Source organism: Leptodactylus fuscus, chromosome 7, assembly GCF_031893055.1.
Source record: "Leptodactylus fuscus isolate aLepFus1 chromosome 7, aLepFus1.hap2, whole genome shotgun sequence".
Taxonomy (NCBI): Eukaryota; Metazoa; Chordata; class Amphibia; order Anura; family Leptodactylidae; genus Leptodactylus; species Leptodactylus fuscus.
In genome coordinates, this window is record NC_134271.1 from 101,646,705 (window position 1) to 101,661,762 (window position 15,058).

Genomic DNA, 15,058 nt, shown 5'->3' on the forward strand with positions numbered 1-15,058 from the left:
CTTGCAAATAGCCAATCAAAATTCCAGTTCAGGAGAGCAAAGTCTTTCTTTGGAATAGTTTTAAGCTGACCTGTAAAATCCTTTGTACGCCCAGTGTGGAGTTCAAAGGGACCCAACCGAAATATTTACATGTGGATTGAAAAGCATATAAATCCATCAGTGTACCTCCTTGCTATTAATGTATGGAATGGCTTTAAATGGTTTTAATGGAATGTGTGGCCTGTGACAGCAGAGCGTGAAGTCTGGGCGTGGACAGATAATTTTTCCAACAGGGGGAGGACTTAGTCCCTTGGTGTAAAACACTAATGTAAACTATGTGTCCCATATTCCATTCAAATTAAATAATTCAAAAAATACATGAGAATGTACAAATGTTGCCTACAAGTTTGCTTCAGCATCAGGATACTTCATGGTTCCACATAGACATACACTATAGAAATGATCAATACTTGGTGGTTTCCAACTCTTATTGGGAAAGCCATTCACATGATACTAGGACCTAAAGTACATAGTGCACGCTATAGCTCACGTTGCTCTAAGGTCTTTAAGATTTCTGTCTGCTACATCTAGTGTTGTTGTCATCTAAACATTTTGACCGTCCTATTTTATCTAGGAGCATTATAAATTGTCAGTGCCTGACAACCAACCCATAATTATTTTAGGTCCTCCTGTACAGGGCTTTGTTATAGTCAGAGAGTCAACTATGCTACTGTGGCTTCAGAGGAGAACTATTGTCAGGGTGAAAAAAACTTAAAACCAGCCTAGTTTGCAAGTGAGAGCACTTGGAGCATTTTAGAGTTTACTTGGATAAATTTTTGACGGTGAGAGATGTTTTTCGTTTGACTTTTTGTGTGGTGATGTCATTGGCTGCGACGACTGACATTTTGAATCAGTCCCATACCAACTTCATAAGACTGATAACAGAAACTTGTTGAAGCTGACATTGTGCCAATGCTACTTTTTGGTGTTGATAGATCTTTCATTTGACGTGTTTGACAGCAAGATGGTTGGGTACTGCTGTCTCTGTCACTCAAGTTGTTCTTGCAATAAACCTCATGTATTCATTGACTCCCTGAATGTTTTGTCAATTGTTCCTTTACTTCAACTCTGAGTGTCAAAGGTTTCTTTATTCCAATGAGTGTGATTGTTAGCAGTGTGTCAAGCTGGACACTCAATCTACCAAATGGATGAGCAGGTGGAATAGATAAAGGCATGTGTGGAACTTACAAAGCTACGTCCTGAGATAAGGTTGTCATTGTATACCAGGTTCTCCATATACTCTGTTCTTTCAAGTGACAAAGGACTGTAAGGTAGAGAAGTCTTTATGTCTGAACTATTTTTAGACTATTTTGTATAATTTGTATTGCTTTTTTTCCAAACTCATTAATTTTATCTACTTTTTTCAGAATGCCCAATTTTCAGCTTTAATTTTCGACAAGCTCCAAGTGCCTGACTATCTGCAGAAAAGCAGGAATGAAGGAGAGAGTCGCTGTGACGTCTGTGCAACTCACCTGAATCAGCTAAAACAAGAAGCTGTGCAGATGATTCAAACCATCAATCAAGCCGGGAGTACGGATATTCTTGATCGTCCTCAAACTTCGGTGCCTGTGGCTACCGTTATTCCAAGGCTCTCGCCCCAGAATGTGGTCACAGTATCCTCGCCGAAGGAATTGCTGATGATTGCAGGGCAGGTGGGTAGACAGTCTGGAAAATCTACAAATATTTTTTCTGGGACAGAGCGAAGGAAAGGACTTGGATGGCCTCATGGGCAGGGAAGTTTTCCAAGTTCAAGTGTACAAGTGACGGTGGGTTCCAGCGGCATTGGTGGGGCATTGAGCTCAGTGACGATACAAGCTCAACAATATCTAGAGGGAATGTGGAGCATATCAAGGGTGAATAGTTTTCTTCCTCCTCCCATCCAAGTAAGTATCCACAAAAAATCTATGTGTGTAGTGATGTCATCTACGTCCTTGTCTGTGAAGTAACTCTTAAATTATATCACTTTACATTTTATGGCCTAATCATGGCAGACTATGAAGGGACTTTAAAGAGGTTCTACAGGTCTGAAATATGTGATCCCAATTGGAGATCATGGTTGCTAACCTACTGTATGACTTGTGTTGAGACTCCAGAGATTATTCCTTCTTTGGGGTCAAGTGCTAAGTATCCTATGTTGCAATCTTTACTTGTTTGGCGGTTCAAGAGGCAATTTTACCACCGGCCAACATTCCCATTTTCAAGGGATTGAGAAGTTATTTAGACCACATAAGGCATGTGATTTATGCAAATTAATTTAAAGGAGCTGAAAATGTTGGGGTGGAAGGTTATATGTTATATATAGTTAGGTGTAACAATAGCAGATGTGACTGCTCCAATTCATTCAGCTTTGTTAGTGCCTCTAATATTTGCCCTAATACTGACAAGGTCTCTTTAGAGGAAAAAGACTGGATCAGGTGCAATATAGAGTCCATACCATCTATACTGAATTTTACTGACAGTGACATGTAATATATTAGTTTCCTGCTTATAGCTAAGCAACAAAAGGGAAATCTTAATGGCCTTTTATGCATAAAGCTTATTATTAGAGATGAGCGAACAGTGTTCTATCGAACACATGTTCGATCGGATATCAGGGTGTTCGCCATGTTCGAATCGAATCGAACACCACGTGGTAAAGTGCGCCAAAATTCGATTCCCCTCCCACCTTCCCTGGCGCCTTTTTTGCACCAATAACAGCGCAGGGGAGGTGGGACAGGAACTACGACACTGGGGGCATTGAAAAAAATTGGAAAAAGTCATTGGCTGCCGAAATCAGGTGACCTCCATTTTAGACGAATAGTGGATTTCAAATCCGGGTCATATGAGAATGTGAACTTTGTGACTATGAGACAGGGATAGCTGTACAGGCAGGGATAGCTAGGGATAACCTTTATTTAGGGGGGAATGTTATTAAAAATAACTTTTTGGGGCTCTATCGGGTGTGTAATTGTGATTTTTGTGAGATAAACTTTTTCCCATAGGGATGCATTGGCCAGCGCTGATTGGCCGAATTCCGTACTCTGGCCAATCAGTGCTGGCCAATGCATTCTATTAGCTTGATGAAGCAGAGTGTGCACAAGGGTTCAAGCGCACCCTCGGCTCTGATGTAGCAGAGCCGAGGCTGCACAAGGGTTCAAGCGCACCCTCGGCTCTGATGTAGGAGAGCCGAGGGTGCACTTGAACCCTTGTGCACCCTCAGCTCTGCTACATCAGAGCCGAGGGTGCGCTTGAACCCTTGTGCACACTCTGCTTCATCAAGCTAATAGAATGCATTGGCCAGCGCTGATTGGCCAATGTATTCTATTAGCCTGATGAAGTAGAGCTGAATGTGTGTGCTAAGCACACACATTCAGCTCTACTTCATCGGGCTAATAGAATGCATTGGCCAGCGCTGATTGGCCAGAGTACGGAACTCGACCAATCAGCGCTGGCTCTGCTGGAGGAGGCGGAGTCTAAGATCGCTCCACACCAGTCTCCATTCAGGTCCGACCTTAGACTCCGCCTCCTCCGGCAGAGCCAGCGCTGATTGGCCGAAGGCTGGCCAATGCATTCCTATGCGAATGCAGAGACTTAGCAGTGCTGAGTCAGTTTTGCTCAACTACACATCTGATGCACACTCGGCACTGCTACATCAGATGTAGCAATCTGATGTAGCAGAGCCGAGGGTGCACTAGAACCCCTGTGCAAACTCAGTTCACGCTAATAGAATGCATTGGCCAGCGCTGATTGGCCAATGCATTCTATTAGCCCGATGAAGTAGAGCTGAATGTGTGTGCTAAGCACACACATTCAGCACTGCTTCATCAAGCCAATACAATGCATTAGCCAGTGCTGATTGGCCAGAGTACGGAATTCGGCCAATCAGCGCTGGCTCTGCTGGAGGAGGCGGAGTCTAAGGTCGGACCTGAATGGAGACTGGTGTGGAGCGATCTTAGACTCCGCCTCCTCCAGCAGAGCCAGCGCTGATTGGTCGAGTTCCGTACTCTGGCCAATCAGCGCTGGCCAATGCATTCTATTAGCCCGATGAAGTAGAGCTGAATGTGTGTGCTTAGCACACACATTCAGCTCTACTTCATCAGGCTAATAGAATACATTGGCCAATCAGCGCTGGCCAATGCATTCTATTAGCTTGATGAAGCAGAGTGTGCACAAGGGTTCAAGCGCACCCTCGGCTCTGATGTAGCAGAGCTGAGGGTGCACAAGGGTTCAAGTGCACCCTCGGCTCTCCTACATCAGAGCCGAGGGTGCGCTTGAACCCTTGTGCACACTCTGCTTCATCAAGCTAATAGAATGCATTGGCCAGCACTGATTGGCCAGAGTACGGAATTCGGCCAATCAGCGCTGGCCAATGCATTCTATTAGCCCGATGAAGTAGAGCTGAATGTGTGTGCTAAGCACACACATTCAGCACTGCTTCATCACGCCAATACAATGCATTAGCCAGTGCTGATTGGCCAGAGTACGGAATTCGGCCAATCAGCGCTGGCTCTGCTGGAGGAGGCGGAGTCTAAGATCGCTCCACACCAGTCTCCATTCAGGTCCGACCTTAGACTCCGCCTCCTCCAGCAGAGCCAGCGCTGATTGGTCGAGTTCCGTACTCTGGCCAATCAGCGCTGGCCAATGCATTCTATTAGCCCGATGAAGTAGAGCTGAATGTGTGTGCTTAGCACACACATTCAGCTCTACTTCATCGGGCTAATAGAATGCATTGGCCAGCGCTGATTGGCCGAATTCCGTACTCTGGCCAATCAGCACTGGCTAATGCATTGTATTGGCTTGATGAAGCAGTGCTGAATGTGTGTGCTTAGCACACACATTCAGCTCTACTTCATCGGGCTAATAGAATGCATTGGCCAATCAGCGCTGGCCAATGCATTCTATTAGCGTGAACTGAGTTTGCACAGGGGTTCTAGTGCACCCTCGGCTCTGCTACATCAGATTGCTACATCTGATGTAGCAGTGCCGAGTGTGCATCAGATGTGTAGTTGAGCAAAACTGACTCAGCACTGCTAAGTCTGCATTCGCATAGGAATGCATTGGCCAGCCTTCGGCCAATCAGCGCTGGCTCTGCCGGAGGAGGCGGAGTCTAAGGTCGGACCTGAATGGAGACTGGTGTGGAGCGACCTTAGACTCCGCCTCCTCCAGCAGAGCCAGCGCTGATTGGCCGAATTCCGTACTCTGGCCAATCAGCACTGGCTAATGCATTGTATTGGCTTGATGAAGCAGTGCTGAATGTGTGTGCTTAGCACACACATTCAGCTCTACTTCATCGGGCTAATAGAATGCATTGGCCAATCAGCGCTGGCCAATGCATTCTATTAGCGTGAACTGAGTTTGCACAGGGGTTCTAGTGCACCCTCGGCTCTGCTACATCAGATTGCTACATCTGATGTAGCAGTGCCGAGTGTGCATCAGATGTGTAGTTGAGCAAAACTGACTCAGCACTGCTAAGTCTGCATTCGCATAGGAATGCATTGGCCAGCCTTCGGCCAATCAGCGCTGGCTCTGCCGGAGGAGGCGGAGTCTAAGGTCGGACCTGAATGGAGACTGGTGTGGAGCTATCTTAGACTCCGCCTCCTCCAGCAGAGCCAGCGCTGATTGGTCGAGTTCCGTACTCTGGCCAATCAGCACTGGCCAATGCATTTCTATGGGGAAAAGTTAGCTTGCGAAAATCGCAAACTGACAGGGATTTCCATGAAATAAAGTGACTTTTATGCCCCCAGACATGCTTCCCCTGCTGTCCCAGTGTCATTCCAGGGTGTTGGTATCATTTCCTGGGGTGTCATAGTGGACTTGGTGACCCTCCAGACACGAATTTGGGTTTCCCCCTTAACGAGTTTATGTTCCCCATAGACTATAATGGGGTTCGAAACCCATTCGAACACTCGAACAGTGAGCGGCTGTTCGAATCGAATTTCGAACCTCGAACATTTTAGTGTTCGCTCATCTCTACTTATTATATAAATGATCCATAGCAAACCAAAGTGTTGCAGTGATATCTGATTTGGGCAAAGTATTTGGAGTGAGAGACCATGATTTAGAGGGATTTTCCACTTTTAGTGATACCTAGTTTTATATGACAAACTACCCTCTATTTTAGCATAAAAGCTTAGCACACACCTAAATAATGTAGCTTATTGTGTATTTGTAGGCATGAACAATTTAGCAGAGCTGAAATAAGTAATGTTAGAGGTTCCATATCTTAATTGGATGACCGGAGGAAGTCTGTAAGAATGAAAATTAAAAACTGAAAATTGGATACAGACTGAGGCACGGAATTATGTTTTCTAAATACCATTTTCTTCTGCACATATAACTGGCACTGAGTATTTCTATAAATGTTTTTTTTCTCTATTTTCACAAGAAAGTAAAATAAATTGCTTTTATAATTTGAAATAGAGGATTTTAAAGAATGTCGCGCGGCCTTTGGATTATGCAAACATGTATAGAGCACTATAAATGTATTCTTAAGCCAAGGAATGCATGTAAATAAATGGAATATAATGAAAACTAATGACTTACTACTCCTCGGTGTACGACTTGTATATCCATGGAATAACTTAATTCAACCATTGTGGGATATAAAGGAAGACATCAGTGTGAAATAGAGAACAATTTAGCTCCCGCTTTTAGTATGCTGTTGACTTGTAACAAAATAATAAAAAAAAATTCAAGTGAGAATGCGCATGGTCTTCAAATTGAGAACTGTAGCACAGCGAACACAAGGACAAGCCTTTACAATACCAGATGAGATTAAAAAGAACAACATACAATTCCTTTAAGGAGTATTAATTACAAAATAATCTGGAATATTATGACAACCAATATCATGATCCATTTTTATTATGGGTTATTTTGTCATTTACAGTTTAATTTCCCTTCTACACATAAGATTTTAATGTGACTATCCATGTTTTTGTATCTTAGGGTGGGTTCACACCAGCGCCCGGTCTCCGCTTTAGCCAATCCGGCGGGTTTCCGTCTTCATGCCCCAGTAACTGGACAGGAGACGGAAACTCGGTGGTCAGTTTTCAAACCCATTCACTTGAATGGGTTTGCAAAGTGACTGCCCGTGTGTGTCTTCTGCCTGTTCGCGACGAAACCGTTTTTTTTAAAACTGGACATAAAGTCTTGCATGTCCGAGTCCGGGAACAGGTGTGAACATGCCCTTAATCTATCCCAATATATTTATCCTTAATCTATCTCTCCTGATTCACTTCTTTATGCATCTTTATAACTATCACATCTCAATTTCTGTAACACAGAGCTTCAGATTCCCAGTTGCTAGAAAGGTATATTAAGTAGCACATTTTCAGCTAGATGACTTAGTTGAAATGTTGTTAAAAAAGTGGATATTCACTTTAATGTGAGTCTCATAAGGTAGTTGAACTTGCTTCAATGTGTTTTGAGAAAGTAAAATCAGGAAATATACAGTATATACTTGGAATTGTTGTTCAGAAGGGAAGCCGCCACCAAACCAACCCTGCCACATGCCCTTCTTGAAATAGAAAATATTATAACACGTGCACTCGATTTCTGGAGATGGGTTATTGATCCATGAATTGATTTTCCCACCAGGATGTGGACAACTGGCTTCTGTCTCATGGTTGTAGTTTGCCTTCTTCTGGATCAAAATTACAGGATAACAGGTTGGACTTGATAGGTGGGGACCTTGTTACCAATTTTGCTCATGTACTCAGGTGCCTCAAGTTACTCCTGTGGGTAGTGGATTATGAGCATTTTATTATAAGAATAAAAATATCATACAAGCTGAAATACAGCAGCCTGATCTTACTATTAAACGCCCGTACACAATAGATGTTTGGCCAGTCCCAGTATATCAGTGGGTATAGCAGATGTTAATCTAATTTTTATGGCCATCTTAGGTGGTAAGCCTCCTCCTTCCCTTCTGTCAGGTGGTAAGTCTTAAGTTACTTACTGTGTGACTGCTAGGATCCACACCAATCTCTAGTGGACTTCCACCTCCTGTTTTTCCTCCTGTGGACATCTGCAGCAGGGAACTTACTCAGACTACTCCATATAAGATGTAGAAGCAACCGAGGTTGATCTCTCCTTTATCTGTGCACAGGAGTAGTATGGTCCCCCATCTTGGGGATTAGTGGGTTGACCAGCATATGGGCTTGTTAATAGGTTATCGATGTCAGAATTCTTTCACATTGCCTGTGTATAAGGAGCACAGCAAGAATCCAAGCGTGCCCAACTTTACTACATAAGTTGCAATAGCCAAGCACCAGAATGAGGAATAAATACAATGCTAGTTTTAAATGTCGCCTAGTTTATGGAAAATAATTTACCTTTGGACTGCAGAATCCATTATCATGTGAATAGGTTGTGTATTATAGGGTTCTTTTTCCATTTATGTAGAACATTGATTTAATTTCATTGTGAGTCTTATAATGGATTTATAATTAGAACCAGTCACTATAATCAATAGCGAGATTATTAACCATGTAAATAAAACCGGAGGATTTAGGATGAAGTAATTTAGCCAGGTTATTGAGAATCAATGTGTGAAGCCAGACAGGATTATAGCTGGCAGTAGAGGTAACCCATTTAGAATCTTAACACCAATAGAAAGGCTCCATTGATTGTGGAAATACAGATTTATTTTGGAGATATGATAGAATTTATATAGTGATGTTCCCAGAGCTGGTTGTTGTTGTTAGTTCTAGACTGAGACTTGTGCTGTATGAACAAATGTCTCAAAGTTATATTGCGGTTTATATTACCTTCAAAAGCAAATTAACATGATCCCAGTCAGGCCTGGTTCACGTCTACGTTCAGTATTCTGTTCGAGGAGTCCGCTTGGGGACCCCCTGAACGGAATACCGAACCCATTAAAAAAGTGGTGAGCAGTGAAATCACACGGGCCCCGTAGACTATAATGGGGTGCGTGTGTTTTTCGTGAGGTGTCCGCATGAGTCATGCAGTGAGAAAAGTAGTTCTTGAAGTACTTTTCTCTTTGCATGATATGTGCGGACACCGCACGGAAAACACACAGACCCCATTCGAGGGGTCCCAAAGCGGACTCCTCAAACGGAATACCGAATGCAGATGTGAACCAGGCCTCAGAGGTGAACATAAAGGAGAATGGGGTCGATATTAAATTCAGGATTCATTAACACTACAGATTCCATCATTCACTAGAATGTGGCTAACCTGGACTACACCCCCTCTCTCCAGGGGTTCTGTTCAGCATGGGCTCCCCCTATACACACTCTAATATTGTTTAGCATAGTATCCAGTTGTACCACCATAGTACATGGGGCACACAAGTTGTTTAGTGCTGTAAAATGCCATCCAGACAAGTGTATGATACAATAGCCTTCCATATGTCTCATATTATGTAAATAGTCTGTATGTCTCGGACTGTATAGAGGCATACAAGGGAGTATTACGAAACTGTAGAAATGAAAATGTACTTATTGCAACGGGAAACAACACAGTTTTTCTTTCATAGAGTTTTCATTATCTATTCTTTCAAGTTTCAGGCAAATCCAACAGGAAAGAGACCATGGAGTGCTCCATCAGACTCCGTATGTACATGTGCAGTTTCTGGATGCTATTATTGAGCCTTGACTATATAATCTAGCGCTAGGTCCTAGATCTACAGATTACAGGAAATTAAGATAAAGAGCTCTCTCATCTGTGACCTATGGCTAGTATTGCAGCTGAGTCACTTTCACTTAAAGCTCACCTGCAGTACCAGACAGAGGCCTTGCACAGGGGGGGCACTATTTTGGGAAAAAAAGACTTTCTTTTCTGATCTTAAGCAACCTCTTTAAATAACTATATTTTAACACAATACAATGGATCTAATCCCTTTTCTTTGATCTCGTACTAGGCCACACTGTGAAGTCAGGTTACTTTTGTTACCAAGGATATAGTGATATCATTTATTGACATTTACACTGAAAAGAGCTTTTTAAGGCCTGAGGTTTAGCACTTCATATATCACACTAGTGTTAATGGAAGACATGGTCACTGAAGCTTAATTCCTTTGTTAAATCTTAGCCTAAGTCATTATAAAGCCACCCCAGGCAGTGCCTGACTTATCTTAAAGCTCTCCTTAGGCACAAACCTTTGGTCGACCTCAGAGGTGTACAGAGTTTCCGATGTGTGTGTGACCTCAGATTTCTCTGATGTAAGAATTGATGCCGAGTCTTGAAATTTGACCAGACTGAAATTTAACATTTTGCAAATTTCTAAAACCTCTAATTGCTAGTTGCCCTTAGGCACCTGCCTGGTATATGTCTTGGCTAAGCCAGGTCTAATCCCCGGGTTTATCAGGTTTCGCTGTTTGGTACACACACATATACTCTATAATCATCTACTGAAACGTTGTAGCATTTTCTTTTTTCAGATTTTTAGATCTAATGGACCAATTTAGTGGAATGATTTTGAGCAATTTCACTTTCTTTGTGGCTAGAAAGTCAGAGATGTCTTGGAGACTGCTTGTAGGAACCTGAAGTAATTAACTCCCATCCATTAGCGAAGATTAAAAGCTGCAGTGTCTCTTTATTTTTTTCCTTCAGAATCATTTTCCTTTTCCTTGAGAGCCAAGTGCAGTTGAACATAATAGTACATAAATAATTTATGACTAGACTTTAAAATTGAAATCAGGAGCGCAGGATGGGAGCTATGCAAACTGTTATTTTAAGCAATTCAGTCAGATAACAGAAATCACTTTTATGGAGAAAAAGAACTAAAAGAGGAAAAGATAAAAATCAATTATCCAGATTGCCTCTTCATTTTACATTCCACTACTTCACTCATCAGCAGCCGTGCAAGACTCCATGAGGAGACAAGCAGCATCTCAGTGTTATGACCTTGTGTTTGTCAGAAGGCTCAGAGACACGGGGCTACCAGGATATTTGCTGTCCTCCAGACAAGTGACATATTGCACAGCTGGACCTACCTGCTGATTTCAGTGGGTCTGCCACTCAACCAATGTGCACGGTCGCCCCTAGACGTTTACCCAGACGTCAATTGGGCAATCGGGTTTCAGCTGCACAAACCTTTTGTTCTTAGGGAGATCTGCCACTGCTAAGCAGTGTTGGAATGACCCATCGGAGTACCAAAGGATCCTTGTAATATTGTAACACAATAATGGACTAGCAGAAGACATCTAAATTTGAAGGGTCTGTTTGTAATGCTGCTGGTGAGCTGAGTGCCCATTTATACAGAAGAGTCAGATAAAATAATTCAACTTTGATTCAACTTTGCAGCCATCTTTATGGTTATACAGTTTTGATAAATGGTAACCAAATCCATCAATTTCACTGGCTTGACTAATGTGTACGGGTGTCTTCTGATGATTCCCTGAGAGCAGATGTCAGTAAAAAAAAAAAATCCGGAATGTCCGAGATAAACCACTACCTAATCGGTCTGTCAGCAGATAATTCCCCTATCACCATTCAAACAATATATACTCGGCAAAGTCCAGGGTGCAGGCTCATGGTTAAGTTGGGTATGTTAAATTTATATATTGCTGCACCCTCCAGAGACAGATATATATATATATATATATATATATATACAATATATATATATAATTTTAAATCATACAACAAAAATATACTGTTATTTTATAGAGTTGCTTCTGATACTGATGGGGCAGATTTTCATTGTTCCTTTAACTTGCTGTCGTAAAGCCAGAAAATGCAATTGACTGCAGTCTATAATGTTAAAATGGGGCATAATGTAACTTGTCATAAGTACCTTCAGATTGAAATTACTCTTTGAGGCTGTGGCCCCACATTGCGGTAAGGGCAGGTTCACGTCTGTGACCGGCCTCTGCTTTGTGGGTTTCCGTCTTCTGCCGACAGGAGATGGAAACCCGGCAGACAGTGCCCTCCGGTGAGCGCCTGTGACCATCTTCTGGTCTTCGCGGCAAATCCGACTTTGTGTCCGGTTTAAAAAAAAAATGGTTTCGCCGCAAAGACCAGAAGACGCTCATGGGCGCTCACGGGTGGTCACTTTGCAAACCCATTCAAATGAATGGGTTTGAAAACTGACTGCCGGTTTCCATCTCCTGTCCAGTTTCTTGGACAGAAGACAGAAACCTGAAAGCGGAGACTAGGTGCAGGTGTAAACCCTCCCTAACACAGATGTGTTTTTTTGAGCCAAGGCCAAGAATGGCTACAAGAAGAATGGGAAATACAATGGAAGTTCTTATACTTCTACCTTCTGCTCAATCCATTCCTGGCTTTGACTCAAAAAAACGCAACAAAATCTGCAACAAAAAAAGCTGCGTTTCCGCAATGGGGGGCCTCAGCTTAAGTGGGTTGACTGTTATTAAAATGGAGATTTTTTTCTTTCCATAAGCAGCACCATACTTGTTCATGGCCAGCGTTTGATATTACAGCTCATCCCTGATCCAGAGATTGGGTATGAGTTACAATACTAGACATAGTCCCTGAACAAGCCCTTTAATCTGTAAATTCTCACATATAATGATAGGGTCTCTGAAAATACACATTGCTTACAATTTTGTATTGTAAGATCTTTGATAAAAGTAATGTCTATGTAATAACTTCCATACCTTCCAACCACCACATATGATCATCATTACTGGCAGGATTCTTGGGTTACATCTTTGTTATCAAGATGAATTTCTGTAGTGTTGCACAATCCTCCTTATTGATGCTCATACAAAGATGGACCACCACAAAGAGCCCAAGTGTTTGATGGGAAGGAAATTCTTGGCGTTCAGTACATAATATGTTAACCATATGTTTATCTGTTATATATAATCGGCATATAATCATCAGCACAACACAGCTGAGGATAGTACATCTGGGAATAGGTGTTGCAAGCATAACTAATGCCTTCCTCAACTATTCCCAGCGGTATACATTATATAATATTCTCTACAATATCCCCATTTGGACGTTATCTTCTATTGCATATCTTCTGTACATTCTATTTGTAAGGGGGAAATGTGTGACTTCTAGAATCCCTTAGAGGGAAGGGGTGTTGTTTTTTAGATCACCAACCATTTCACATGTTCTGTTTTTTTTGCTTATTCTGGATCAAAACAACAAAAAAACATAATCCCATGAAACCTCTCTAAAAGACCCATCTCATTGAGAAGACTACTCCCTTGGCAGACCACATTTTCTGTCATAATTTTCAGTTTTGCAAACTGGCCATCTTCTTTGAGAAGATCATCCTCCTAAAGACCTCTTTTTAATGCAATTTTGAGTGTTCGTCTCATAGAGGTTTCACTGCCTGGGACTGGTTGTGCCATTTTTGAACCATATACTCTTTGTAAAATTGGAAAAAGGGTATTGCCAAGGCTTTGAGGATATAGCTACAAGTATATACGATTATGGATAACATAGCATAACCAAAATTTCACTGTGGCCCTACATACTGGCTTCTTCACCCATCACCACACCTCAAATTCATTCCTAGTCTTTCTAGGAGATTAAGGAAAAAATGCCCACAGGAGTAAAAATGCAATAAAAATAAAATGCAAAAGTAAAATAAAAATGCAATTATTACAAAATTCATAAAAACACATGCAGGCGAAGAGACAGGAGACTTGAAAAAGATATGGACATGGGGCAAAAAACCCTGGAGGGTCAAGACCTAGATAAATATAATATGTTAGGGCTATAATAGACAGACACTGGTAGAACCAAGATATTTAGGTTTTTTTTTCCCCATATGCATATCTTTTTCATGTCTCCGGTTTCATTGTATGCATATATGTTTTTATGAAGTTTTGTAATAAATTTAATGCATTTTTACTCCCATGTGCGTTGGTTTGTTTGGTGAGAGCTTGGGTTGTTTTAGGGATTTACTATTTATAGGCGATGGTAGGAGAATAGGGAAGTCCTAACCTTCTGATTGGTTCTTCCCATTTGTTTCCTAGCATTGCAAGTATTAGGGAAGTAGTACTTGCTTAAAAATGTATTCCTACTCATTTTCCATCTGAATACCCCTGTTCTTCTCTAAGGTCATGTCCCACTTATCTGGAACACCACTTACCCAACATCTATGTCTATGACTCTGTAAAAAGTCTTCTCACCCTTACTAAATAATTTGGGTTATTGGGCTTCACTTCATCTTTTTAGGCAGTGACATCATGTTCTTCTGCTAAATCTCTAATGAATGGGTCTGAGCTGCAATACCAAGCCCAGCCACCATACAGTGAATAGCACTGTGTTTGTAAGTGTTATATTAATCAAGATCGCGGTCCTGGATTACTTTATAAGGAATGAATGAATTCTAGTGCACCCTTTATCAAATGTCCACATTGTGCTGGTCTTTTGCTATTTCTCTTGGAAGTGTATGAATAATTGACAATCAAGTCCAATCGCTGCTGATAAGAGGAATAAAAAACAAAACAAAACCCCATTGCTGACTTATTTTTACATTTCCAGAGGTAATATCAGAGGGACAGCACAACATGAGGTTTTAAAAATATCCACCCCCTCCATAGACCCCATAACAAATGCTTGTGCTGAGTCTACAGTATGTTTCCCCATGCTTTTTAGACATTTCTAGTCTATAGAGAAGCAATGACAAATCAAGGCTCGGCTGCTTGATCTTACAAATGTGCGCCATTATCCCTTTTCGCCAGTGATTAAACATTACTGTTCCAACATTTCATTACACATTAGTAAGGAATTGATGTGTTATTGGTTTCGGAATCACATGACTGAACAAGTTTTCCAAGTACCCAGAAATGCTTCCTAGCTGTCAACCCAAGGCCTGTTCTCGCTGGTCTAGCCATCCATTACTAATGAAGTCATTTGAAAACACAATGGGACATATAGATTTTCTTTAAATGCATTATTCACTTGCTTTGTTTTTAACTTGGCTGTCTGTCTGGGCATCAATCTTTAGTGCTTCACGAATGGCCACAAATTACAGCAGAACATCCTGGTCTCCTTCATTTTTCACCAGACCCTTGCTTTTGTTGAATAGTAGATGTGTGTGCAATTTAAGGGAAGGGTATAACTGTCTGAGGACAAATGCGTATACA

At 41.7% G+C, this 15,058-nt stretch overlaps 1 protein-coding gene across 2 annotated transcripts in view; it reads left to right on the top strand.

Annotated features, from left to right (window-relative positions):
• Positions 1-15,058, top strand: part of KIF26A (kinesin family member 26A) — a 129,391-nt gene that overhangs the window by 57,354 nt on the left and 56,979 nt on the right. For both annotated transcript variants that reach the window (XM_075282627.1, XM_075282628.1), the window contains exon 3: positions 1,407-1,922. In XM_075282627.1, the coding sequence (XP_075138728.1) occupies positions 1,407-1,922 (516 nt within the window). The remainder of the gene's footprint in view (positions 1-1,406; positions 1,923-15,058) is intronic.